General features: G+C 46.9%; 1 protein-coding gene across 1 annotated transcript; it reads left to right on the top strand.

Annotated features, from left to right (window-relative positions):
• Positions 1-352: 352 nt before the first annotated feature.
• LOC309858622 (acetyl-CoA carboxylase 1-like) lies at positions 353-27211 on the top strand. The gene is made up of 6 exons (XM_082751341.1): positions 353-526; positions 2113-2225; positions 15577-15731; positions 16404-16574; positions 22934-23070; positions 24886-27211. Exons 1-6 carry the CDS (start codon positions 420-422, stop codon positions 25007-25009), a joined length of 807 nt encoding a protein of 268 aa, XP_082607467.1. The 5' UTR covers positions 353-419; the 3' UTR covers positions 25010-27211.

The following is a 27211-nucleotide window of genomic DNA, read 5'->3' as shown; positions in this document are numbered from 1 at the left end:
TATTGACATGAAAAATACTCAGCATTTGTAGAGCAAGTGTGAATTAATGTGATGAGACCTGAATCCAGCAATTCAAAAGGCTATCAAGTGGATAGGCAATCCGTCGGGCTTGCACACTGTGTCTTGTGAAAGACAGTACCCTTCTCTTGTGCTTCTGAAGATCCCCTGTAGTCTTGTACAGAAGACAGGTGGAAATGCCCATCCTGTCAGTCTCCAGGGTGGCAGGGCAGGACCTGGGGTAGCTGAACCCCTCGGCCTGTCACCTGTGTTATTTTCTGTGTGTGCCATGACGTGAACAATATTTGGAAGCACTGTTTCACACTTTCTCATTTGTCTCATTCTCCACAGATATGTACGATCAAGTGCTAAAGTTCGGTGCTTACATCGTGGATAGCTTACGGGAGTGCTCCCAGCCAGTGATGGTGTACATTCCTCCCCAGGCTGAGCTCCGGGGGGGCTCCTGGGTTGTGATCGACCCCACCATCAACCCCCGGCACATGGAAATGTACGCTGACCGAGAGAGCAGGTAGCATTTCTTTTTGATTTCCATTCATTGTCCCTAGGGGTCCTCTAACGTTTGGTTTCCTCCTGGAGAACATTAGAACCAAGAGAACTTCATTTGAATCTGTCTATTCCCAGTGGGCTGCATGGTCAGAAAAAGAGATATTCCAAATAGTGTCTCGTAGGATGAGGAGGAAAGTAGTGGGAGTCAGGCTTTCCCAGTGTGATCCCTCAGCCCAGATCCTTTTACCAAGACGTCCTCTATTCCAGGCACCAGGAGAGACTTGGAGGGTTCTCTCCCATTTGTTGTGCACATAGGCCTGTTTACTGTCTCTTTCTTAGATATGTGACGGAGGGAGCTCAAGGCGAGTCGGAGTGGAAGGACTAAATTCTTAGTCTGTGGAGTTCTAGCCTCTTAACCCAGCTCTGCCCTTGGCTGACGAGGAACCTGGAGTGGTCTTACTTGCCCTGAACTGCTGCTGCTTGTCTGTGGGCCACGCTGCTGGGCACTGAGGGGCACCACAGCAGCCACGTTCTGGGATTTCAACCCAGAGCTGCTCACTCTGGCCTCCTAGGAGGTTTGGAGAACACCGTGCTCACGGCACCCAGAGAACCGCAAGAGAAAGTCCCAGGCTTTTGTTGGGAGGTGGTCCTTGAAAATACTTAAGTAAAACAGACCACATCCAGCTTCCTTCCACAATCTGTTTTCAACCCTTTCCAAAATAGGTAAATTTCACATTGTGTTTCTTTGACATTGTCCACGCCAATTCCTGCCTCCAATCATTCTGTTAGAGGACCTGTTTCTCTCTTTGTCCAAGATTTTAGCCTCCTTCTCTTAATAGCTGCTTGGGAGAGCCCAGTAGTTTTATGGTGAAATCCCTAGGCTAGCAGTACATACTGAGAGACTATTTTTAAATCCAAATCTAGCCCCTGATCTGACACCAGATCACAGATAAGTCCTCTTTATATGTAAGGACTTAGTGCAATGCCATGTGTATAGTAAGTATTAGCTATAATTTTTTTTTTTTTTTAATGTAAAAGGTGGTGGTGGTTGTTTTTTAATTTGTCTAGAGTAAAGTTCCTGGTAGTAGAACATCATCAGCACACACTAGAAACTAGAGACCGCTCTGTAGTGGTAGGCCAAGTGTTTTCTCTCCTGCTTGGCCTGGCCTCATGTGTGGGAGTCCCGCCAGCAAACTGACAGCTGTGTGTGGGACCAATCAGCATCTATCCCTCATTGTACAGACTAAGTGTGGAGGTTGTTCCCCTGCCACTGTGCCCACATCATCTTTTTTGTGCCCCCTGGAAAAATATGTGATTCCTGTTACCCTTAACTAAGGCTATAGATGGTGGAATATGGATTCCTCTTTGGAGATGGAAGTAGACTGGTATGGTCATGAGAATTATTTTAATTGCTTTTGCTTGGCCTTTTTCACAGCCCACTGAGACACTTTCTGATGCCTTCTTCCCCACTGAGGTTACTTCTGTGAGCCATGGGTGGCCAAAACCATAATGAAGCTATTTCCTGGTCTGCACATTGTAACTGGCCTCATTCTGTTGTCTCCTTCCTTTAAAGTGCCTCTATTTCTGTTTTGTTTCTCTCTGATCCAGGGGATCAGTTCTGGAGCCAGAGGGGACAGTAGAAATCAAATTCCGCAGAAAGGATCTGGTGAAAACCATGCGTCGGGTGGACCCAGTCTACATTCGCTTGGCTGAGCGATTGGGTATGTCTGCTTGTCCTCCTGGCAAATCAATGAGCCATTCAGCTGATTTGTAATGAGTGCATTCATAGGCCAGAGGAGGAGGCACTGAAGCATTTGATCAAATTCATGATAATCTTTATTTACTGTCCTCTATATGGTAAGAGCCCTGGTAGGATGAAATAGTGTATATAGTAGGAGGGAAAGTGGGACCTAAAAAAAGCAAAAGTCACCCAAGTTTTCTTCTGGTATTTTCTTATAATTCACAGAGCTCATCTTTCTGGCCTTGTGGATGTCCTTGTAAAGAATGATTAGCTAGAAATTGCTGTTGGGGAGCAGGCTAATCAGGCAGAGAATATCCTAGGCTTCAGTGCCCTGTTTCTGTCTGTGTCTTTGGACAAGCCCGCCTCATTTCTGAAGGATTTGAGTCAGTGTCATGGGACAGAGAGGCTGAAGACCTAGCCAAGTGGTGTTCTGGGGCCCTCCCAAGCCAGAGAAACAGAAGTAAAGAATGCCCACTGTGTGATTCCGCACAGAGGCCGTGGCGGCAGTAGCCCAGTCCTGGGCACATTTGCACGCGTGATGCTTCCAGCCACAACGCCGTTGCTCGTTTTCTGAGAGCTTCAGTTTGCATGCAGGACTCAAGCCTGGGAGCCCTGAGTTGAGTCCAGAGACTGAATGAGTTTCAGTTCCTTTAAAACACCTCTCTCTCTGCCCAGATCTCCCATCTAGCCCCAAGATGTGTTAGTGAAGATAATTGCTTGAGGTTCTTGTATTTGTTGGTCTGTTTTGGTTTTGTTTTTCTAAAGGAACACAGTGATTGTCTTCAGAAGGTAGTGAAACTCCGTGAATGGAATGCATAAAAAGGAGAGATGCTAGCTCATTTATGTTTCAAATAGTAACTTAGTTAATACAGTACCATTTGCAGACTCGTTATATGCTCACCATGTAGAGACACAAGAACTTCCTAGTGCTTGCCTGCACTCTGGAGACTGCACATCCCAGCAGTTTGGAGCCCTGAGCCAAGCACAGTGACTGGGGTTCTAATAAACCCTGTGTGCGTCCCATTGTTTGCCATTAGGTAACAGCCGCCAATAACTCTAACCCATCTTGGCCTGATCCTTTTATGGGAAGTGCACACATACAATGAGAATTGGCAAAGCTGTTTCTAAAATCTATTGCCACCCAGAATTGTTGAAGTGGTGTTTTTCTCTTTCTTCTCCAAACAGGATAATTACTTCTGACCAACCCTATACACTTTAATTAAAGTAACTGCAGCTCCAGAGCAAGTTACTCACGACTGTATAGAGAAAGAGCTCTAAAAGCTTCAGCCACTGATAAGCATCTCACTTAGATGGCTCATAATTGTTCCCAGCATCAGGCAATCCTCGCTGCTGTTTTTACCACTAATTCTGTACAAAGGTAGCAGGGCCACAATTGCAGGACACGGTGAATTGCATAATTTTCTCTCTCTCTCTCTTTTTTTCCCCATTTTTTCTTTCTTTCTTTCTTTTTTTTTTTCCCCCTTTTTTGCTGGTTTTCTTTCTGGCCAATTTAAAATTTGTCAAAGTCGGTCTTCTTCTGGATCACTGCCCTTTGATATTTCGCGCACTCCATTTGCCACAAACAAGCCGCAGGGCCGCAGTTCATGCTGACTCCAGCAGAAGCAGAGAAAGCTCCATTTATCTTACACTGCCTGCTGAATTCCTACTCATTAACTGGGGGTTCACTGCCTCTTTTTAACCCCCCAATGGCTGTTATCATCCTTTCGGAGTAACTGGGTGGTAGGAAGAGGGATCCTCTCTGACATCTGTTTGCAGAACCGCTGGATGGTGAGGGGTGTGGGGCCGAAGCTTCTTTCTCTTGAAAGTGATATCGCTCCCACCTTCACACAGCACCTTTTAACTTTTGAAATACAGGAAGGGGAGAGGGAGGAGATTCCCAAGCGATGGCCGTTTAATCATTTGTTACAAATCATCTCATTATCAATTTCCTCTCTGCATTGAAGAAAACCGTATTTATTTAACCTTGACCAAATTGGCACTAGAGAAAGAATCCTTAGTCTGCTAAATGGGAAGCAGGCTCTGGCCCAGGGCAGGTCAGGAACACGAGAGTGGATCTAGAATAAAAATCAGTACAAGTTTCGGTTAGGTTGCATGCAGGTAAATTGTTGTAAGTCCTCCAAACATTGGCTTCTTCATCCAGAAGTGGGGATAACGCCCCCACCCAGCCACTCTGAAGATCAGATGAATGTGCATTGGCTTTAAATCTATGAAGCATGTTTCAAGCATGGGGACTGGCATCGTTTCTTTTCCACATTAATCATTAGAAGAAGCAGACAGCCACGTTTGGTATCTGTGTGGCATAGGTCTCCTTTTGGAACAAGTGGTATAGGAAAAGAAATACGAAAGAAATAGGAGTGGTCATGCCCCTCAGGCAATTGCGGTTTTTCAGGAAGATCACACATACTAGGTGTGTTTGTGGGGTCACAGGCCAGCGGGGGTGGAACAGCACATGCTATGAACTCAGCTCCTTTGGGGTTTGCTCTGGCTTTTGGCTCCTTTCTCAATCAGTGCCTAGAATCAAAGACTGCCATGATGCTTTTTCACAAAGTGGGTGAAAATGACCTCATTTTCCAGATTGAGATTAAGGCCAAAAGAAGACTTAAATCATCCAAGACACAAATTAATGTACATCAGAGCCCAGAATGGAACTGTGGTTCCCTTTGTTCTACTTTTTTAGGATTTCCCCAGATTTTACCTCAGCTGAGTACTGGGCCTGAACAAAATTAAACAGGAATTCTTTCCCTTTGTTGTCTAAAGCCAATTCCACTGAGAAAAATCTGATTTAGGAGAAAGCCTGTAGGAGTGGATGTTACCTTATGTTCCCAATCTCTTCCCAGATTGGCCCCTACACTGGGGAGCACGCTGTCAGATCACTTAGATGAACCAATGCACAGCAGATTGACTGTGTTCAAAAACAGAATTATGATTTATTCTCCAAGGATAATGAGTAATATGTAATTTCTGAACAGTTAATCTCTTTCAGGTTTCTTATTTTTAAAAACTGACCTTTCTTCATTTTATATAGTTCGTTTGGGTAGAAGGTGAATTACTAGTTTGTAGTTCATGATTATCAAAAAGCATGAAAACAGCACATATTCCTGACAGAGGTAAAGAGAGAAAGAAATGTGATAAAAGGCCAAATACCATGGTCTTACACTGCCAGATTCTTAGAACAGGCTTGGTAGAGTCCGTGCAGGACAGATAACAACCTACCAGTCTGGATCCCTTAAGGAAATTGAATTTCTTCTCTGGAAATAGAGCCCCAGCCTTCTTCATGTCTCCCTGACATCCTTACCTCCTCAGCGAGCAAGGAGTAGGGAGTGGGTGTGGGGTAGGATGGCCTTCCTGGCCTTGTGTCTTGATGCCAGGACCTGAGATTTTCTCCTGGATCCTTACCCTTGCCTTGTGCTTAGAAGGAAATGATATATCAATTGAGAGAGAGAGCTGTCTAGTCCAAGTATGAAGCAAACATAAGGTCCCCTCCATCCCTCTTCCTCAACACAAATAGTCTTTAGGCAAAGGAGCTACTTCCTGAAACACACACACACACACACACACACACACTCTTCCAGACACACATTTCGAACGTGGGCCTCTTCCCAGCCGGCTGGGCACCTGCCATGCAGCAGCCCAGCTGTTCCCACATGGAGCCCTGAGAGGGACAGTCTGACACAGGCAAGGGCAGCTCTGGCTGGGCACTGTGCTTGCTCCATGCCTGGCCCTTCTGCCCAGCACACCCCTCTACCCAAGGCTTCCTGGGGGCAGAGTGAGTATTGTGGCTTCCCATAAGTATTTAACCAGAGAGGGTTGCTGTTACCCCGTGAGGGTAAATGTGCCTGGAGACATCTATGGGAATGCCTGCCTCCCAAGCCTTTTCTTTTAAGCAGCCAGATAACAGGAAAAGGATACTTCCTTGGGTTAAGGGGATTCAGGGGTTAAGCTGGTTTTCTGGCAGAAGTGATCAAAGTACCTGAGCTATGTATGCTTTTCCATCAGTTGTGTCCATCTTCAAGATGTTGTAAGCTGGGGTGCCTGGGTGGCTCAGTGGGTTAAGCCGCTGCCTTCGGCTCAGGTCATGATCTCAGGGTCCTGGGATCGAGTCCCGCATCGGGCTCTCTGCTCAGCAGGGAGCCTGCTTCCTTCTCTCTCTCTGTCTGCCTGCCTCTCAGTGTACTTGTAATTTCTCTCTGTCAAATAAATAAATAAAATCTTAAAAAAAAAAAAAAAGATGTTGTAAGCCGAAAAGAGCTAGAGTTGCTTGTTTGAGTCAGAAGGCAGCATCCTTGCCTGCAAAGTCAGAAGGGAAATTAGTTCTGGTCCTAATGCGTGGGAAGTGGCCTCTTGCCCAGTCACCTCTTGAACACACAGTGTCCTCACTTGGCACCATCGCCGTCCAAGCCCTGGGCCCTGGGGTAGACAGGTGCCTCTTTCCCTGAATGAGCAGCAGCTTACCACCCACCTCATCACACTGATTCAGAAGTTCTTTGGTTTGATGCAATATGGTGTAGCAGTGACAGCGTTTTCTGGGGAGGAGAAGGGGCTCTTTTGGTCTGTTCCATTCATCTGGTTGTATTTATCAAAGCACCTGGGCTTGCCTCATCCCAGGAAGCAGTGGTTCACAGTTCTGTCAGATGGAGAGACCTGGCTGGCATTTTGTTGGACTGAACCTAAGCTTCTTTCTGCCTCGGGGCTGTCATCAGAATATGTCTGAGAGACCCTGTTCCTCGCCTGTCCCCAGCTGACCCAGAGCCCCATTCCTTGACCTGCTAGAACTGGAGGGGCAGGGGGTCGGGCTGATGGAGGGAAAGGAGCAACTAAGGAAAGGAAAATAGTAAAGACTTTGAGACTTAACTGCCTCGGGAATTCAGAGAATTCTGTTCGGCTTCCTGACTCTTATGTGGACTGTCTGCATGGGGGCACAGGGCTGAAGGGGGGAATAACAGATTCTTTGATTCCTATTTGGAAATCTTTGGGTTTACTGTAATGATTTTTAAAAATACGAACAGCAGAGCACTAACACCATTGCAAGGAACCTACGGTTAAACATCCCAGAGAGGGTTGCTATTAAAATCAATATGCAAATGTAGCTGTATATTTAGATAGGTGTGGTCCCTTTGAAGAAAAGCAGATATATGAAAATGGGATTTAAAAAAAAAACTAGATACATTCGGAGAAATTATTCCCATTACAAAAGGATTATTTGCTTTACCAAAGGATTCACTGCAGGGTTCCTTCTAAATAGCTCCCTTAAGGCATTTAAAACAGGATCTGATTTACACAGTTTTTCCAGAATGCTTTTGTGTAAAGAAAGGCACACCTGTGATGGATACAGAAATCGTTTTGCAAGGTTTTTTTTTTTTCTCCCTATCTTACCATCTTTACAGAGGAATTTCTTTTAACGTTGAAAATGTGATTACACAGATCTTTTAAACAGCTACTTGTGTTCGTACTTCTTAATCTTAATAAGATTCCAGTCTTTTTTATGCTGATTTTTCAGTCTCAAAATTGAGGTACGGGTGTGTGTTCTTTTATCTGAGATATTCTGGAGCTGAGTGAGGAGGGTGGTCTCATCCTTTTCTTTAGCTTCATAAGTATTTAACCAATCAAAGCAAATTGCTTTCTTAAGAGAAGGAAGAAGGGCCCATAAAAGTTGAAATTGGGTTTAAATTTACATAGGCTTCTTAGTATAACTAAAAAATAAAAAGCACTTTAATATCATATTCTTTTATAAAACAGTTTCCCTCTTCACCAGCTTAGGATTGTTGTTACATAAATGAGAAACTGAGCACAGAAAAGAGATTTCTGCAAGGTCACCTAGTGCCTTTGGCTGAGTAGAGAATTTTCAGCCTACCAGCCTGATTTTTATTCTAAGCTTTGAAGGTCTCACCCCTCCCCCCAAATCCTCCACCATGGGATATGATGTGCCTGTCCATAGGGTGAGGCTCCCCTCCTGCCCTCCTTCAGAGTCATGGCTAGGTTAAAAAAAAAAAACACCTCCTGCTACAGAAATCAGCTCCCTCCTGGGAAGCTTCTCTCCAGCTTTGACCCCATGGAGGAGAGATGTGGCTTTTCATTATATCCTGGCCCTGGGAACACCTGACAGGCCAGTGCCCTGTGGACACTTGTGGGTCACTTTAACTTGTTTCATTTAAAGGGCATTGGCTCTACATTGCTTCTTGGCCTTTTGGCTAAGATCAAGTATAGTATCTTTTCTTATCAGTTTAATATCTGATACGTCCTCTATCCGAGGACAATGTATTAAATGGATTTTTGGAAGTAGGAGACCGAAGAGGAGCTCACTCCCATCCACTGCACTTGTTGACCTGCTGTTGCCATACTTCCAGGAACCGTGCACCCCACTCTGGGGGAAATTTTAAAAATAAAAACTGGTGGGCTCAGAAGCCAGAGTGTCTAAGCCTAGATCCCCGCTCCACGGTGTCCTAGCTTCAAAGCCTTGGGCACGTTACTGCCCTGTTTTAGTGCCTCGGTTTTCTCATCTATAAGGCAGCCATCTTGGAGGGTGTTTGCGAGGATTAAAGGAGAGAAGAGGTACTTCAACATTTCTAGCACAGTAACAGCTCTCATTTGATCAGACTAGTACTGCCCTTCTGGATTCAGCTCTTTAAAGTGTTTTTAACTCTAAGGTTGGATTTTTAGGAATTCATGGGGACTTTTTATTTTGGGAGGGAAGAGATGGGAGTAACCTACCTTTCTTCTCCCATTTCAGCCTTTTCCTAAAGTAGGATTCTAGAAAAAGAATGACTTTCCTCCCTGTAGCATATTCTTAAACACACTCGCACATGCACACAACGACTTGCTTTCCTAAAAACCCTGAGGCCCTGCAATCTGGCCAGAAAAGAAAGAAAACCATTCCAAGATATTTAATTGTACAGGGAGCTTACAGGATTGATCGAGAGCTTAGCTTTTTACAATAGTCCAGTGAATAAGAAATGCTCCTGACAAACGATCGATGATAGGATAATCACTCTTTATCCCCCTCCTCATTCTTACCTTCTTTCTTTCAGGAGAACAGGGTTCAGAAGTCAAAAATCTTTATAGACGCCGCTTTTAAATTAAGCAGAAAATAGACATTGACATATTTGTTAATCTCCCCTAAATCATTACCAGGGCTGGCTGCTTTGCTGTACAAGGAGAGAGGGGCCTTCAGTGTGCTATACAAGGGTCTAACTAGCTTAAGAGCAGCCTTTTATTTTTTAGAAAATAAAATTTAGCAAACCTTTTCTCCCCCAACTTAAAGCACACATATCCTTAACTTTCTCATGTGCTTTTTAAAATACACACATCCTCTACTTCTGTTCCTTGCTTTGATGCTTTTTTTAAAGGCAGGTCTTGAACTGCGATCAGAGGCATTAAGGAAGGAATCAAACAAGGCAAACTTTGGGAGAATGTTCTGTGATCTTCCTAGTCTCAGGAGGGCCAGAGCATTGCAGGTGGTTTTTTTTTGTTTGTTTGTTTGTTTTTGTTTTTTAAAAGATTTTTAAATCTATTCATTTATTTGAAAGATGGAGATCACAAGTAGGCAGAGAGACAGGCAGAGAGAGACTGGGAAGCAGGTTCCCCACTGAGCAGAGAGCCCAATGTAGGGCTCGATCCCAGGATCCTGGGATCATGACCTGAGCTGAAGGCAGAAGCTTAACCCACTGAGCCACCCAGGTGCCCCATCATTGCAGGTGTTTGTTGTTACTCTTTTAAAGCTCTGGAATAGCTTGTCTGGGTAGATAAGACCTTTGTTAGTCCAGGAGCCAGCCCTGTCTCTCCCTCCAACTTGGTAAAGCCAAGACCTTGTTTCCAGGATGCTGTACTCCTAAGCCCAGAAGTCTTCCCCCTTTGCACCCAGTGCTGAGCTGTGCTTTTTTTTTTTTTTTTAAAGACTTTATTTATGTATTTGATGGAGAGGTCACAAGTAGGCAGAGCAGCAGGCAGAGAGAGAAGGGGAAGCAGGCTCCCTGCTGAGCAGAGAGCCTGATGCAGGGCTCGATCCCAGGACCCTGAGATCATGACCTGAGCTGAAGGCAGAGGTTTAACCTACTGAGCCACCCAGGTGCCCCCTGAGCTGTGCTTTTAACTACTTTCCTCATACAATGAACTAAACTCTCCAGCTGATCTGCCCATCTGTGGCCACTGCCAGGACACCTGCTTGAGCTGCTGTTGATGCCATTTCATGTGGAAGAACACAAGCCTTGGAGATAACCAAGTGTAAATCCTGACTTTGCTACATAAGAGCTGGATGCCTTTGGGCAAGTAACTTTACATTTCAGAGCCTTGGTTTTTCTCATTTGTAAAATAGATGCCCTGTCTGTAAGGTTGGGTTGTTATAAAGGGTTAGAGGTGATGTATATGAAGCAACTTGGAAAGTGCTCAGTGACACTGAGGCCTGCAGCTTGGCAGCAGTGTTAACAGCTGGCCAGACCTAGGTCTGAATTGTGCATGGTGATTTACAAGCTGTGTGATCCTGAAAGCAGTAAGTGTGGTGCCTGGCACATAGTAAGTGCTCAGTAAACGGTATGCATTGTATATGGTACAGGTATACACATATATAAGCATAGTGTTGGTTGTTTACCCAGAGAGAGGATGTTCTAAAGGTCTGGAACTTCCTATTCATCCGTATCCTTGGTCCTGCTATCCCTGGCTATCCTATTCATCCCCTATTCCCTGGCTGGGAAAACTGCTACGGTGTTCATTTGATCTCACAGGAACACGAGGAGCCACCCTCAAATTTTGGGCCTGCCCAGCAGGTTTCAGGGACCCAGCAGGTTTTAGTGTTGGGAGCAAGAGTGGCCCGAGTTCCCAGGGTGGGAAGTGATTGCTCACAGTGCTCAGGATCGTGACTGCTTGGCAACCAGTACAGAAGTGTTGCAAAACCGTAGTCCCACCACACAACTGGTCCCCTCCCTGAATAGCACCGCACCTGAATGTGGCTCCAGACTTAGAGTCTGGCCTATTGCTACAACCCAAGAGTGAACAGCATGCTCTCCCAAGTGCAGATGTACTGTTTGATTAAGGAGTAAAACATACATTCAGGTGACTCACAGAGGACACCAAGCACTCTGCCCTTCATGAGAAGTGTGCATAATTTCTAAGTCATGGGCCACCTTAGACTAAAGAGTGGAAAACAAGGTCGGGGAGGGGGGCAAGGGCTATGGAGAGAAAGGCTGTGCCTGTCAGGTCCCATGTCACAGAAACCATCTACATGAACTTTTAAACACTCCCCAGTAGCATCAGAAGGACAAGTTCTTGGATCACTGTAATGAATGAGCCTAAAGTCACTGCTTTCTTGTTTGATAGAGAGATGACTGCTTACTCAGAGTGAAGTAAACATTTCTGTTTCACCCTGGCAGTCAAGGAACCAGGTCTGGCCTCATGTAACAACACTTCATTTGGGTGTTCTGAAACAGGGCAGCCAAATCTGCATGACACTGTGTTCATATCAAGTGGAATGTAAAGAAAGTCAGAGGAGGAATATTTAGTGAGTAATGCTATAGGCCACACTCTGTATTAGGGACTTGGGGTATAAAGAAATGGTTTGACAGACATGACTGATTGAAGATGTAATCTCATAAACAGACACTTTAAATGTAATGTGGTAAATATGATCAATGTTTACCAAAAAATTAGGACAGGGTGCTTGGGTGTCTCAATCAGTTGGACATCTGCCTTCAGCTCAGGTCATCGTCCCAGGGTCCTGGGATCAAGCCCCAAATCAGGCTCCCTGCTCAGTGGGGAGTCTGTTCTACCCCTGCTCGTGCTCTGTATCTTCTTTCAAATAAATACATAAAATCTTAAAAATACTAGACATGCCCAGGAAATTGATCCTACAGAGCAGGCATTGTTAGAAGCGTTGTCTTGGTATCAGTTATGGAATGGGACTAAGATGGAACTTCGGCTGTATCAGCCAGCCACCTGCCATCATCATTGAGCCTTTCCTGAAATGAACGAGATTCTGCTACTGAAGCACTTCCTTGTCCTCTGCCCCAAGTCTTCAGGGTACCACACTGCTGTACCTGAGACCTGGCTCTGCCCCTTCCTGGTTTTGTGACCTTGGTGAGTTACATAAATTCTCAGTGGCTCAGTTTGCTCACCTGTAAGATGAAGACAGCAAGAATACCAGCTTTGAGGTTGTTGTAAGGATTAAGCGAGTTAATAGATACGAAGCACTTTAGAATGGTGCCCTGTACCCCACAAATATAAACTTTGGCTTCTGATTTTTGGCATCAGGGAGCCAGGAAAAACTTTTTTTTTAGCTTGGCTTATTTTTTAACTTTCCATTTGATACAGTTTCACCGAACAGTGACTAGAATAGTACAAAGGACTTCTGATGCCTTTTTCTCAGATTTACCTGTTGGTAATATCTTGTCCCATTTGCATTATCATTTCTGTGTGTTCATGTACATGTGCTTGCCTGTGCACTCTATACACATACACACACAGTTTCTGCAAACCCTCTGATAGTCATTTGTAGACATCGTATTCCTTTATCCAAAAGTATTTAGTGTATGTTTCTAAGAACAAAGACTTTCTCTTATATAACCCAAGACACTTATCTACATTAGGAACTATAACATTGATAACAATACTACTATCTGATTCATGATTCATATCAAAATATTACCAATTGTCCCAATAATATCCTTTACAGACTTGAGATCTAACTCTAGACCACACACTGTGGCCTGTTTTCAGTTATTTAGTCTATCATCATCTTGACTTTTTTTTTTTTGAAGAATACAGGCTACCGTTTTTGGGGCGGGGGGGGGTGAGATTTTTCTTAACCCACTGAGCCACCCAGGCGCTCAGGGGGTGAGATTTTTCTTGAGTAATCTTCACACCCAACATGGGGCTTAAACTCACAACCCTGAGATTGAGTCACATGCTCTACCAACCCAGCCAGCCAGATACCTCAGGCCCCTATTCTGTAGCATGGTCCTCAATCTAGGTTTGTTTTGTATTTCCCCATGGTTAAATCCAGATAATGTATTTTTGGCAGGAATATTGCCAAGTGTTATTTATGATCAGGACATCATATCAGGAGGCATATGTCAGGCTGTCCTATTCTTGGTGATGGTAATTGTGATTACTTGTTTAAGGTTTTGTTCGCTTATAATTTATGAGGAGATACTTTGAGATGATGTAAATATTCCATTCCTCATCAAACTCTCACCCAGTAGTTCTTAGTACACATTGGTAATTCTTGGCAGAATCGATTGCTGTGATGGTGGTGAAATGGTGATTTTCTTTTCTTTTCTTTTCTTTTCTTTTCTTTTTATTCTTTTTTATTTGACAGAAAGAGATCACAGTTAGAGAGGCAGGTAGAGGGGGAGGGGGAAGCAGAGGCTTAACCCACTGAACCACCCAGGCACCTCAAAATGGTGATTTTCTAATTCCATCATTCCTTCTCTGTCTATTAATTATTATTCTGCTAGAAGGGAGAACTTTCCCTTCCCTTTTCCCCCATTTAATTATTTATATTAGAATGGACTATCAAGCTATTTCATTCCATAAATATTCTGGTAATTAATATCATCATCCTATTTTGATAAATTTGATGCTCAGACTGTCCCAGATTTGGCCAGTGGGAATACGTTCAAACTGGCTCCTGTGTCCTTTTAACTTGAGTCAGTCACTTGAGTGCTTTCTTGCTTTTTATGGCAGCCAGGCTCATCTTCTGTTTTTCCTGCCCCAGCTTCACAGCCCCAGTTCCTCTTACTAGAGAAGGAAAAATGTTTGCTTCCCTGTCTAGGAGACTACTGAGATAGTCTCATCTCCGAAGGCATCAGTTGGCGCTCCTCCCGTCGGCTCTTTAGGCAGATCCACCCCAGAATGGATGGGCCTTCATCCTATCCCACAGCCCTGCTCTGCATGGCATGGAGAGAAGGTTGCTGCATGTTAGGGCCCCAGTGTGATTGCCCTCTATGGGAGCGCCCAGGAAGACATAGCCATCAGCTCTCTTCCTTGTGGTTTTCAAGTAGTGATGGGCTTTAAAAAAAAAAAAAAAAGGAGGTGGAGGTGGGCATCTAAAAAACCTCATAAAACTGGGTGCTGTGGCTTCATCCCTGTTCTATTAACATGTGTTTATCTAGAATACTTACGGCTCACTCAGCAGCCCAAGGCTGTTTATGTCATATGATTCATAGTGGCATAAAGAGCAAGGCCTGTTCCCAGACAGACATGCTTGAAATAGACCTTTCTCTTCTCCAGCCCATCACCTGTGGTCATGTATTTATTTGTCAGCTTTGGTGACAAAGCATTTCAGGTTGTCGCCAACACCAGGGGCTGTCACCTATAGCTCCTTCAGCTAGACTTACTCCTTTTTACTAGGCAGGCAGCTAAATTTGTGGTATTGATTACAAGTCCCATTCAGAGAGCAATTAGGAAGAAAGCCTAACATGGCAGCACCTCTACTGGGAGACCACTGATTGAAGACGGGGGCGGGGGGGTGGAGGGCAGGCAGGCAGGGGTCCTCCCTGCTACAGGGAATTCCAGATTCCTTAGAGGAATCTGTTGAGTGAGGGTGCTGTGTGCTTAGAAGCTCAGTGGTCCAGATGGGATTTGCGAACTAGCTTTCTCTTCTCCCCTCTTCCTTCACTTTTAGCCTAAGAACTAGAATGTCTTTATCAGTCTGGTCAGGGGTTGGCTCTGGAAGTAGGAGCCCAGGTGTTGACTAGGAAGCTGGCTAATCTAATCTGCTGAGCTGGCAGGAGACACACAGGTCTGGCTCTCATTAGACTATATGCTACTGATGTCAGTTGAAGAGTTTTCCAGCCTGAGATTAGAGATTGTGCAGTTACAGCAGCTGCCACTTTAGGAGTCCTTGGGTGAGTGGACATGGGAGAAGGCGCTGCTGGTCTGGACCTGAAGGTGTAGGGACTGCTCCCCTCCCCTGTCCCACGTGCAGAATGGTCTGGCTGCGCAAATGCTGGTCAGTCAGGCCCAGGCATGGAATCATGTGTGGGAAGGAGGGGCCTGGCCATCAGGCTGTAAGACGATGCAGGAGACATGGGCCCCCATGCAGTTGCTGGTTCCCACTCAGAGAAGGACCTGGAGAGAAGGGACTCCTGTGGCTGCTTTTACAGTTGTGACCTCCACAGCAAAAGGAGGACATGTGGGTTCCCCATGGCAAGATAAGGACCAATCTGGCATCTCACAGAGTTCTGTTACTCAGTAAAGCGGTGGTGAAGAGCACGGAGAGCCAGGCCACAGAGGGAGGAGGGGTGCTTCCGAGCTTCCTGTGACCGCGGAAGAGAGACTCCGGGTCAGCACAGAGTGTGACGGGCAGGTTTGCTTAATTGCAGGCACCCCAGAGCTCAGCCCAGCAGAGCGGAAGGAGCTGGAAAACAAGCTGAAGGAGCGGGAGGAATTCCTAATTCCCATTTACCATCAGGTAGCCGTGCAGTTTGCTGACTTGCACGACACACCGGGCCGGATGCAGGAGAAGGGTGTTATTAACGTAAGTACGGTGGCTGCCACTTCTCCTGACATGTCAGAGCCCTGCGAGCGGCGGGCATGTGTCTCCTACACACTGGCTCGCAAGCAGAAAGCTGTTAGGGGTGGGTTAAAACAGCTGGTGCAAATCAAACCATTTTCAGGTTTTTTTGGAGAGACTTTTCCCTTTTTTGTATTATCTGTTATCCCAAAACAATTTCTGATTTACATGACTCTACACTCCTCAGAAGGCAAGTTCCATTTCACTGGTGGGAGACTGCGTCTCATGACCCTCTTCTACGAACAACTGCTCCGGTGGTCATCAGGCTGCGGACCCGGTGCCTGGGTTCCAGCAGCAGTCAAGTCACATTGGATCTGTGTGCAAGTTGTTGGAGCCATTCTGCTCCAGACCAGTTCCTCACTGTCTCATCATCTGGAGAGTCACAGGTCCTCCCAGAACATCTCAGGCACACGTGGAGCTCACCTTAGTGAGGCCCTTGGCCGTGTGCTGTGCTCTGGGTAGGGAACTGTAGCTCTGAGCTGGGGAGACAGTGGCAGGTGCTACAGTCCTGGCCAGTGTCAAGCCTCTGAGGGCTTGCTAAAGAATAGGTTTTTGTGCCTGTGGAGCTCCCTCTGGAGTGGGCACTGAGCAGGGATTAGGGCTGAGGTGACTAAGCTTATTCTTATCTGAACATAGGATATCCTGGACTGGAAAACATCCCGTACCTTCTTCTACTGGCGACTGAGGCGTCTCCTGCTGGAGGACCTGGTCAAAAAGAAAATCCACAATGCCAACCCAGAGCTGACCGATGGTCAGATCCAGGCCATGTTACGGCGCTGGTTTGTGGAGGTGGAGGGAACTGTGAAGGTAGGTAGATGCCTTTGTGCTCTGCTCCTTAACCCCAAACTGAGGACCCTTAGGCCTCTAAAGGCAAAAGTGGAAGGGAAGCCTATAGGCTTGAGCCCTGTTTCCTCCCCACACAGTGAGTGAGCTTGTCCCTGGTGCTCTGGCCCCAAGATGGGATGGGTCTGAGCCCAGGTTGACCAGATACCAGCATTTGCCCCTGGAATTATAGGCTACACAACACAGTCCATGAGAGGATGGGAGGAAGGAGTTGGAACTTTTATTTCTCTGTTTACTTACACTAAGAAAAAGAAATGGACCTTTATTGGTAGTTATTATATGGGTTAAAAGTAAATCATACATGTCATATATTTATGTTATCAGAATATTGGTTCTATGTGCCGAAACTGTCTTTTCCTGGTGGCTGTTCTGGTCAGAACATTGGGTGCCTCCTGGGTAGCGCGCTGAGAGAGGGCGGGCCCTTCAGCCTCTTCCTGCAAAGCGTTGCTTGACGCCTCTGCTGACTGTTCTCAAGAAGGAACTCCCAAGATCTGCCGTCATTGTTAAAGCCAGTGAATCTGGGTGCTTCTAAGATTCACCTCTGTGTTAAGCCTCCCCACTTCTTTACGACTGAAAAGCTTCTTTAGATAAATATTTCAGATGTGCAGCGGGCGAGCACAGCCTTATGTGACACCTGGTTCAGGTTAAGGTCAGTCTGTGGCATCATAATTGAGTGAGACAATTTTGTCAGTGGCTACTGGCAGCTTCTAGTGGAAGTTGGCATTGAAAGTCACGCAAGTGTAAAATAAGAGGTTGTTCTACAGTTAAGAGTGGCCGGCTAGGTAAATGGAGTGTGTGTGTGTGTGTGTGTGTGTGGCCAGGAGAGGCCCACACCGCCTTCCTACCACATTAGTCAGTAATGGACGTGCACGGCCTCAGTAAGCACAAGGATGAGGAGAAGGAATAGCTTCTCTCTGAACATGAAGTGAGTGGCTCGGCCCTTCAGTGGTTCCTTAGCATCCCAGAGCCAGGGGACAGTGCGTCCAGAGAAGCAGGTCCTTGCCATCTCGTAGAGATGGAGAACAGTGGGCTACGTACGTACCGACTCTAGCTGGGAGTCAGTGCCAGAGACAGCCCCAGTCCCTGAGGGCAGGCGGAGGCTGCCTGAAGCCCTGGGAGCCAACCCTACCCAGGCACTAAGGCTATCCCCTCCCTCCCATCCACAGAAAACCACATTCTCTTGAGCTCTTTAGTCCAGGAGGGCAGCCGAGGAGGGAGGAAGGGCAGTGATGCTAGGATGTGGCTTTGAAACCTCCTTCCATATTCTGCAGGCTCAGCAGGACGAGTGGAGCGCGGGGTGGCTGATAAGATCTGTAGCGCCCTTGAGAGAAGAAAGTGTTGCACAGTTCACAAGCCGTCGGTGTGGCCTCTGTAGGGCAGGCACAGAGGCAGCTTCGTACGGGGGACTGGCTGCAAACCTTAAAAATGTCACACACATACACACATGCCTTGGTTCTTCAAACAGTGATAGATACTGTGCACGGGGTCTCGAGTGCAAACACCGGCAGAGTCTGGACCTTGGCTTTACACCAGGAAGTGACCCTCTGATCCTCACCACGGTTACTAGCAGGGAAAGGTGTTTGGTGATAGGAGTCTATGAGCCATGCTGTGTGTTTTGTCCCAGAGAATTTGTGTTTTTGTTTCTCTCTTTTAAATCTTAATTCTGAAGAAAGAGATTGAGAGACAGGAAATTTGAAGACACCGTGATGCTCTATAACTTAGCAAGGCAAGTCTTTTGTTTCCCGTAGAGGAATCTGTTCCCAGGAGTCACAGGACTCTGTTGGAACCCACTGGGACAGTCCTGTTGTAGGAAATCGTAAGGTTTATGGTTCAGGGCTTCACTGCAGACGGAAGCAGAGCATCACTGCAGCTCGCCGGAAATGGTACCAAGAACTTGGGTTTAAGTCGGGTCATAGGAACACAGTGTGCATCTGTTGTGTGTGTAGGTTCTCAGTCTTGATTCTCAGACCCACAGTCTGAGTATGTGGTATTTCAAAGACTGATCCCCCCCACCACCAAGCCTCAGTAGTAACAACTGAGATGAGACTCTGCGTGGCGTGGGGCCTAGAGCAGAACGTGGTATTCAGAATGTCACGAACATTGCACATCCCAGCCTGGCCGGCTTGGACATAATACTTATTTAAGCCTCGTCCCTTCCTCTGTAAAATAGAGATAATGTTTCTTTCACGGGATCCAGTGAGTTTTAAATGACATGATAAAGAAGGCATGGAAGCCAATGCCTAGCACTCAGTAGACACTCAAATGATGCCCATTTGCTCCTCTCAGCTCAGTTTACCCTCTGATGTGTGCTGAGCTAAGAGCTACAGATGTGTGACTTCCTGATTGTGGTGGGAGCTGTGGGCACGGTCCATTCTCAGTACGTGTCCTCTGATGCGACTTGCTCTGACTTGCCCACAGTCTGGGGTGCCAGCATGTTCTTACAATCCAGACCCTTCACAACCCCTTCACTCTTACTCTGGATTTCCAAACGAGATGGCCAGTCAGTGGAGGCCTTATAAGGATGACAGAGGTAAAAGCACCATTGACAGGGTTGTTGGATTTCCCCAGTCCCCAAAACCCGGCCTCAAGCTACCCCTGGACAAGTCTTGTACACCAGACTTCTAATCTCAGGCCTGGGAAGGAGGAGGGAAGGCAGAACCTGGAAAACACTTTTTGGCCCCGGGTAGGGCTGCGCCTGGAGCCAGCTGAGGAGACGGGGTCCACAGGCCGCCCCATCCCACATGGCTGTTTGCTGTTTTACTCCAAAGCCTCAGAAAAAAAGAATCACATTGCTGGAGGGGTCTCCAGCTAGCCCACAAGATGAGTTATTTACAGGGCATGGTAATCGGGACTCACATCCATCAGACTGTGCCCTGGTCACTCTCTGGCCCTCCTGTACACTGAATAAGGAGGACTTAACAGCTATCCAATACTTTGAAAGGAAACTTTCTAAACAGGTCATTTAGATTTTGTGCGATAGACTAATTACTACATACAATTAGTGAAATGGCGTAGTGACTGAGATACTTATCCACTGATGCAGAGAAAGATAAAGCATCCGCTGAACATGTATTGTAAGGCCAACATTGTGATGTTTAACTATCAATACTTTATTGGTATTAGAATGTTCTGATTGGGAGGAGTGTGAGGCAGGTGACTTATGAGCCCAGGCCTGTCATGAGATTAGCAGCCCAGCATTTCACACTGGCTTTTAAAATCCACACTGGAATGCTTGGAATAATCAGCCATGGTTTTATAATTTTAAGGAGGAAAATGATAATGGCTTTCTTTTGGGGAATAGGGTTGGCCTGTCCTTCCGGATGGCTGGAATGATGAGTCTTACATCTCTGTTCTAGGAGGGCAGACAAGGACCCATAGCCTCCCTAACTCCTTGGTTGGGAGCCTTGCTGTTCCTGGTGCATGTGGTTAGGCCACGGCGTACCTGAAACCCTCCTTGCCCGTTAGGAAAACCCCCTGGCACCGTGGATGCTTCCATTTGTTTGTTTTCGCTCCAGGTGCTGTCAACTAGGAGTTGTGACCACTTCGCCTTGGTGTACTACACCGTGAGGGAAACTTTACTGAGCTTTGGCTCAGTGGCTGTCATCCAGTTGTCCTATTTTGAGCAAACAGCAGATCTTTCATGCGTGGAGCCATGTCTTCAAAGAGGAGATTTTAGAGCAACAATTCCAAAACTTGGAATGTGTTGCCTTAATCCTGTCTAGGAACTTTTTAAATGTTTCATTTAAACACCTAGCATATTCTGTGGCTGTGGGAGGGGAAGGCAGAAGAGTTCTCTCTAGAGGGTAGCTCGCTTTCCAGCATAGTGTCTGAGCGCCGTTAGAAGCAGGCATCTCGTTAGCTAATACATTACACCAATCAAGGAGAGTTATCTTAAGCCACAATTAATCTGCTCCCTGGCATATGTTGATAGGAAAGCATCATGCTGTTTCTTAATTAAAAGCAAACGGATTAAAAATGATTAATAAGAGTATTAAATATTCTCCTAAACTAAAGGCTTTGGGATTCTTGGGTAAATCTAGTTTTGTTTTTTTGTTTTTTTTTCCCATTCTGAAACCCAAGAAGCATTCACTATTTTTTCCAACCCCCAAAATCTGCATAAGTGAGGGCATGTGCATAAGTCCTCAACCTGTGAAGAAGTCTAAATCACCGACGACAAAGTTGGAAGGGTCCGAGTTTGGTGGCAGCGGGTCAGAGGACCAGTGTGTCCAATCCATAGGGGGGTGCACAAGTGCTGGGGTGCCAGAGAGAAGACCACCGCATTATGGGGAAAACATCACCACCCCCCGACTTCGTCCATAGAGATTGACGTAGCACCTCCTTTCCTCCATAACCAGACGCTTCCCTGCCCTTTGCCATGGGGACGGCGGCACAGTCCTGACCGGGGCTGGGCCTGACACCCGCTTGGCCATCCCACCCTGATGAGAAGAGCCCATCTCCGTAGCCACTACTCCAAACAGAGCGGCCATGTTGGGGGCCAGAAAGAGAACTGCATACCAGAACTAGGAAGGGCGCGCTGCTGACCCTTAATCCTGGGCTCCTTAATCCTTCAACCATGAAGGACTGCGTAAAAATTTCTCGAACTATGGAAGTCAATCACATGATGTAGTAAGCGAGGAGACACAGCTAACTCACCAGCTAAGTCAGAGATGAGCAAGTGAGAATCTGTGAGAAAGCATTCTTTTTGAAGGCATGAAACAAAGTCAGAAAACCGCACCCCGCTGCCCTTGATGGGTGTGAAGAAGACAGTGTCCACCCCCCTACCCCACCCTCACACCCCCACCCACCCCCATGCCTCACGGATCCTGAAGCGACAGCCATGGCTCAGGCGCCTTGCTTGTGTACACGTTTCCTGAGCCACAGCTCAAGTCTCAAAGCCTCTGAGAGTCCCTAATGCACCCACCTATTAAATTACAGCGCCCAACTCATTGTCATTCTGACTTTGACTTCGTTAGTGATAACAGAGAAGGATAGCGCACCTTTAAATGACGAGCTTTGTGTTTAATTACCCAAACAAAATGACATAAATATGAATGAGCCCTAATGGTGGTACTTGGTTTTCCGGAAACCATTAACAAAACGATTCCTAAATGATTTGTAAAGAAAATGAGAGGAGAAGAGAGCAAGGAGAAGGCTATTAGGTTTCTAACACACTCCTGAATTATTATGTAGTCAACTACCTAGGAAATACTCAGCTAAATGATCTCGAAAAAAAGGAGGCACAAGGTGGTTTGTTGAGATTTTCAGGGTTACAGACGCCTTGCCCCTTTGGAATATTCCCATAGAAAGTAAAATGGGGGGTCGGTTTCTGACCTCCTAGCTCTCCCCTAGTGGCAAGACCTCCCCCTCTGTGCCTTGTTGACACTTCCCCAACCAGACAACTCCTCTGCCAGCCTGGCAGGGCCTAGAGACATATTTTAAGAGCTCCTCAGAAAAGACACATTTCTTTTTTTTTTTTCTTTTTTTTTTTTTAGTTTTTATTTATTGAGAGTGCATATACAAGTGGGGGGTAGTGCAGGAGGGAGAGAGAGACCCTCAAGCAGGCTCTGCGCCATGCATGGAGCTGGGTGCCAGGCTCGATCTCATGACCCTGAGATCATGACTTGAGCAGAAATCAAGTGTGGAGGGGTACCCAGGTGGTTCAGTAGGTTAAGCCTCTGCCTTCAGCTCAGGTCCCCACAGCGGGCTTCCAGCTCAACAGGAAGCCTGCTTCTCCCTTTCCCACTCCTCCTACTTGCGCTCTCTCTCTCACCATGTCTCTGTCAAATAAATAAATAAAATCTTAAGGAAAAAAAAAAAAGGAATCAAGCGTTGATGCTCAACCAACTGAGCCACCCGGGCACGCCTTAATTTTTCCTTTAAACACATGTTGATTTTAAACTCTATACCCACATGGGTCTTGAACTCACAACCACAAGATCAAGAGTCACATGCAGGCACCCCTCAATCAGCACTTCACTAAACAATTTGGGCTTTTAACTGTTTCTCTCAAATCCATAAGCTGATTACATTCTCTCAGCCTTTGAGGGATAGGTAGAGCCCTGGAATGATAGAACCTGAGTCAGACTGTGAGCACGGATGCCTCCAGGGGCCCAAGAGGCATCTAGAACCAAAAGAAGGAAAGAGAATGAGGACTGCTCCTATCCTGGGGCCTCTTTCCACTACAATGCCAGCTAGAGTGGAGAACCATGACCAACTATTTTACAGTGAGCAAGCTGTTGGAGTGAACTTTCCAGATCGTGAACAATCAGGGTGTCCGGCCTGGCCTGGCCCCGGGTCTTTGACCAAGAGTCGTCTGTTTGCAGGCCTATGTGTGGGACAATAACAAGGATCTGGTGGAGTGGCTGGAGAAACAGCTGACCGAGGAAGACGGCGTTCGCTCAGTAATCGAGGAGAACATCAAATACATCAGCCGAGACTATGTCCTCAAGCAGATCCGCAGGTGAGACCCGCAGTGGGGGACTTCTGTAGGAGAAAATGGGCTCGCTTCCTTGGAAGGAGCAAAGATTTAAGAACAAAACATGAGATGGTACCTTACAATCTTTGTGGGTTTTTTTCTGTTTGGGACCACTGTAGTTGACCGTCCAATAAAAATAGAGCCTGAAACACTGTTCTTTGTCAGCTCCTGGTCTCTAGGGCACTTAGTAATCTCTGCTAGATGAAGGCTTAGTTCACTGTGCCCAACTCTTAGCTCCAAGTGCAGATCTTCAGACTGGATGAAGGATTCTGTGAGAAAAGCTGATGCCATGGCAGCGTCGTGGGAAACTACAAACTACCTCCTCCCTTCCTGAGCCAAGAGTTTTCAGTTTTCTCCTTCCAAGGGGGTGGAGGCAGCCGGGGACATTTGTAAATATCAGTGCAGAAGACAAGTCTCTACCCTGATCGACCCATTATTTTACAGCTTACCCCATCTGCTTTATCACTTGAGTGTGCTTGCTTTCCCACAGATCCATGCTCCCATATACCTGCTAAGGATAAGTCACATAGGTCATGGCCATCATGGCCCTTTACCCCAAATATTAAAGTGTGTATTTGCTAATATGGATGTTCTCTTTTGTAACCACAGTAGGATCGATTTTAGTAAATTTAATATTCATAGAAGTTTTTGTTTTTGTTTTTCTGAGAGAGAGCAGAGGAGGAGGAGAAAGAGAATCCCAGGCAGGATCCACGCTCAGCACAGACCTCCATGTGGGGCTCACTCTCATGACCTGAGCCACCCAGGCGCCCCAACATTGATAGAAGCTTATATCTAATAAACCATTTTTCTTAAAGCTTGTATTCATTCATTTGAGAGAGAGGGAGCACAAGCAGGGAGAGAGGCAGAAGGATAACCAGACCCCCCCACTGAGCTGGGAGCCCGATGCGGGATTCGATCCCAGGACCCTGAGATCATGATCTGAGCTGAAGGCAGGCACTTAATGACTGAGCCACCCAGGCACCCCTGATCCACCATTTGTAAAACATTGCTCGTTTTGATTTTGTCTGATGTTTTCTCATGGTTAGCTTCAGGTTATATGTTCTCCGTGGAATAGTACATACGTGAAGTTGCCTTCATGGGGTACCACATGCAGAGACAGCCTGTCATCTGCCCTTCCTGGTGTTAGAATCACCTGGTCAAGGCGTTACTCAGTTTCTCCACTGCATCATTACTGATTTCCCCCGTTGCTCCAAGTCATTCTCTGGGGACACGCTTAAAGACCATGCAGATCTCCTGTTCCTCATCAGGATTTCCACCCAGATCTAGCATCCAAGGAGGGCTCTTGTCTGATCCAGTCTTTACGGCGAAGTTACAGAAGGATAACTTTCCAACTCTGTGTCCTCCCCAGTCCTCACTCCAGCTCTCCTGTAAGCAAAAAGTCTTCTGTCTTCCTCCATTCATGTAGGTATTCATTAATCTACACCAATAATGAATTTCTATTTTTTTAATAATTTGCAATTCTTTATTACACTCTTCGGTGCCCAGAATGTCCCAGATTTAGCCAGTGGAAACACCTTTGTGCTAGTTCCAATTTCTTTATGACATGCCCCCAATGCTTTTGTTTTGTTTTGTTTTTAAGTAATTCCTTACTTTCTGATATAGCAAAACGTGTCACGTCCATCTTGTACTTGCGTTGCTGCTGGGGACTTTTTCCACGTAGGAAGACAAATGAGGTGTGGTAGGAGCCGAAATGTCAGCATGTAGTCAGACAGTTCATAAGCTCCCCTCATCTAGACACTGCTGGCTCTCTCCTTCACCATCCCCTCTCTTCCTCCCCAGCTTGGTGCAGGCCAATCCCGAGGTTGCCATGGACTCCATCGTCCACATGACTCAGCACATCTCACCCACACAGCGAGCAGAAATCGTGCGGATCCTCTCCACGATGGACTCCCCTTCAACGTAGAAAGAGCCTCCTGCCCATCCCCGCCTTGCCTCTGGAGAAAAGGGCTAGAGCTGCCTCTTCCAGCTGAAACCACTCTAATGAGAAGGCACAGGAGACGCAGCACTGGAATCCAAGTGGCATTTTGCTTCCCCTTGAACGTTTTCAGGTTATGCATGACATACTGGGATATAGGGTCACAAAGCCCCCAGCGGTCACACCCATCCCATTCAGTATTTATTACCTTATCTGTGACTACAGCCCTCTGTCCCTGCCAGGACCTGCGAAGGCAATGAAGGGTACAAGCCTGTACCATGAGGTCTCACTACACAAAAGCAGGACTGCTGCTCCTGGCCTGACAGCTCCTGGGCCCCAGCCCGGGGAAGTGGGAGTTGTGGTCAGGCAGTCAGCAGCCCTCCCTCACCCCTGGCCCCATGAGCCTGCAGCCATAGGCAGCAGAGGAGGGCTGGGCCCAGGAGGAAGCCTCAAGTCCATCGTTTTGTTTTTTACCTTCACGTTCAGCCCGGTACGCATTAGGAGAGGAATAGTTCTCGGTTTAATCACATCAAGGTACCTGTTTCTTCTTCGTGGATTGTGAAATCTTCAAGGTCCTTGGGGCCTCAAAGATGAGGGCAAAACCCTGATCCAAGAAGAAGACCGAGTCACTGTTGTTGATTTAGGGGCCTCAACTGTGGGTTTGATTCTCAGAACAAACGGAAAGATGGTTGACCGACCACTACCTTGCATGTCCCTGCGAACCCAACTGTTGGATCTGCTGGGAGCCTCGTGGGAGGTCCAGCAGACTGAGCGGGGCCAAAGCGGAGCCTGGGGGATGGCCCTCTCCATTGCCGATAAGTAGTTATTCTTGCCACGAGGGTGTGGGCCGGATAGTCTCTCTTTTTTAGGACTTGGAAGGTTATTATAACTTAACTATGAAGCCTGGAGCTTTGATCATTACAAAAGGTTACTAGTGCCTACAGAGTCACTCAGCTCTATATCCAGGGCATCTCTCCTAGCAGCGGACGTCCCTCCTCCCTCTGGGTCTCGTCTCTTCCTGGGGTGTCCGCAAGCAGCAGGCACAGCTTGTCTCCCCATAGCTGCTGAAAGGGACCCTGGTGACATCTCTGCTCTAAGCACCAGGGACTGGCCTTCCCCGGTGTGAGCAGGCTTCCAGGGAACAGAGAACCCACATGACCTTAAGATCATCTACAACTCTGTCGTGGTGCTGCTGTCTTCCGGGCTCACTGGGCCCTTCCTGGCCAGCGGCAGGAGCCTCCACATCAGTGGTAGAGACAGTTTATTTTCAACAACCCATTTACCCGAGGAGGAAAGAGTTTATGGATTCCCCTGTTGGTGTCCCTAAAGCCAGAGTGGCAGGTGATCAAGGCTGGTGTAGCCTCCAGTTCTCGTGGTGCAGCTAATTGCACGTGTCCCTGATGACCAAGGAGGGAATGAATCACTAGGACATTTTAGTGCGGTGGTATGAATACTTTTGTACACGCTACAGTTTTGAGCCTTAATGATAGAGTGTGCGCACAACGAGCCCCGCCGCCCTTCCTTGGGAAGCGCTTGTGCAGGTGGCCCTGGGAGCGGGCTACGTCACTGGCTGCCCGCTGGTGCGCAGAGCCTCGGTCAGGCGGCCCTGGTGCAAGGTGCCAGCGTTCAGCACCACCAGAGAGGGCAGGAAGAGGTGGGAACCACGTTCAGTCCCGAAAGAGGCATCCACTCCTGCTGGTATCACCTTAAGTAAAAACTGGATTGGCCTTTGATTTTTTTCCATAATTAGTAAAATTCCACAAACCCCTCTGTTTGCCCTGGCGTTTCTCCAGAGGCAGGTGGGTCACACTCAGTTTACGTCTCCCCCTTGACCAGATGATGATGATGCAGTAAGTGAATACGGTTCCTCTCTAGAAGCCTGCACGGCCTGCTCCCCCGTCCCCAGAGCGCCTCCCTGTGGGTCTTCCCCTGGACAGGGCTTTGTCATACAGAGCAGCCGGGAAGAGCCACAGACCATTCCATGTGCAAGGTTACTGAACTCGGAGGAGTAGAAATGATGTACTGACCAAGACTTGCTCGAGTTGAGATTGCCATAGTCCCTTCGTTCACAAAGCAGCCTTCACTGGTCTCATTGAGACTCGACGGACACATACCCTGATGAGCAAGGAGCATCAGTCAAATGTATTCTTTTCACATTTTGTTGAAATAAATGTCCACATTTGTAGAAGA

This window comes from Mustela nivalis, assembly GCF_964662115.1.
Source record: "Mustela nivalis genome assembly, contig: HAP1_SCAFFOLD_2949, whole genome shotgun sequence".
NCBI lineage: Eukaryota > Metazoa > Chordata > Mammalia > Carnivora > Mustelidae > Mustela > Mustela nivalis.
This window is presented reverse-complemented; position numbering and strand designations above follow the sequence as displayed.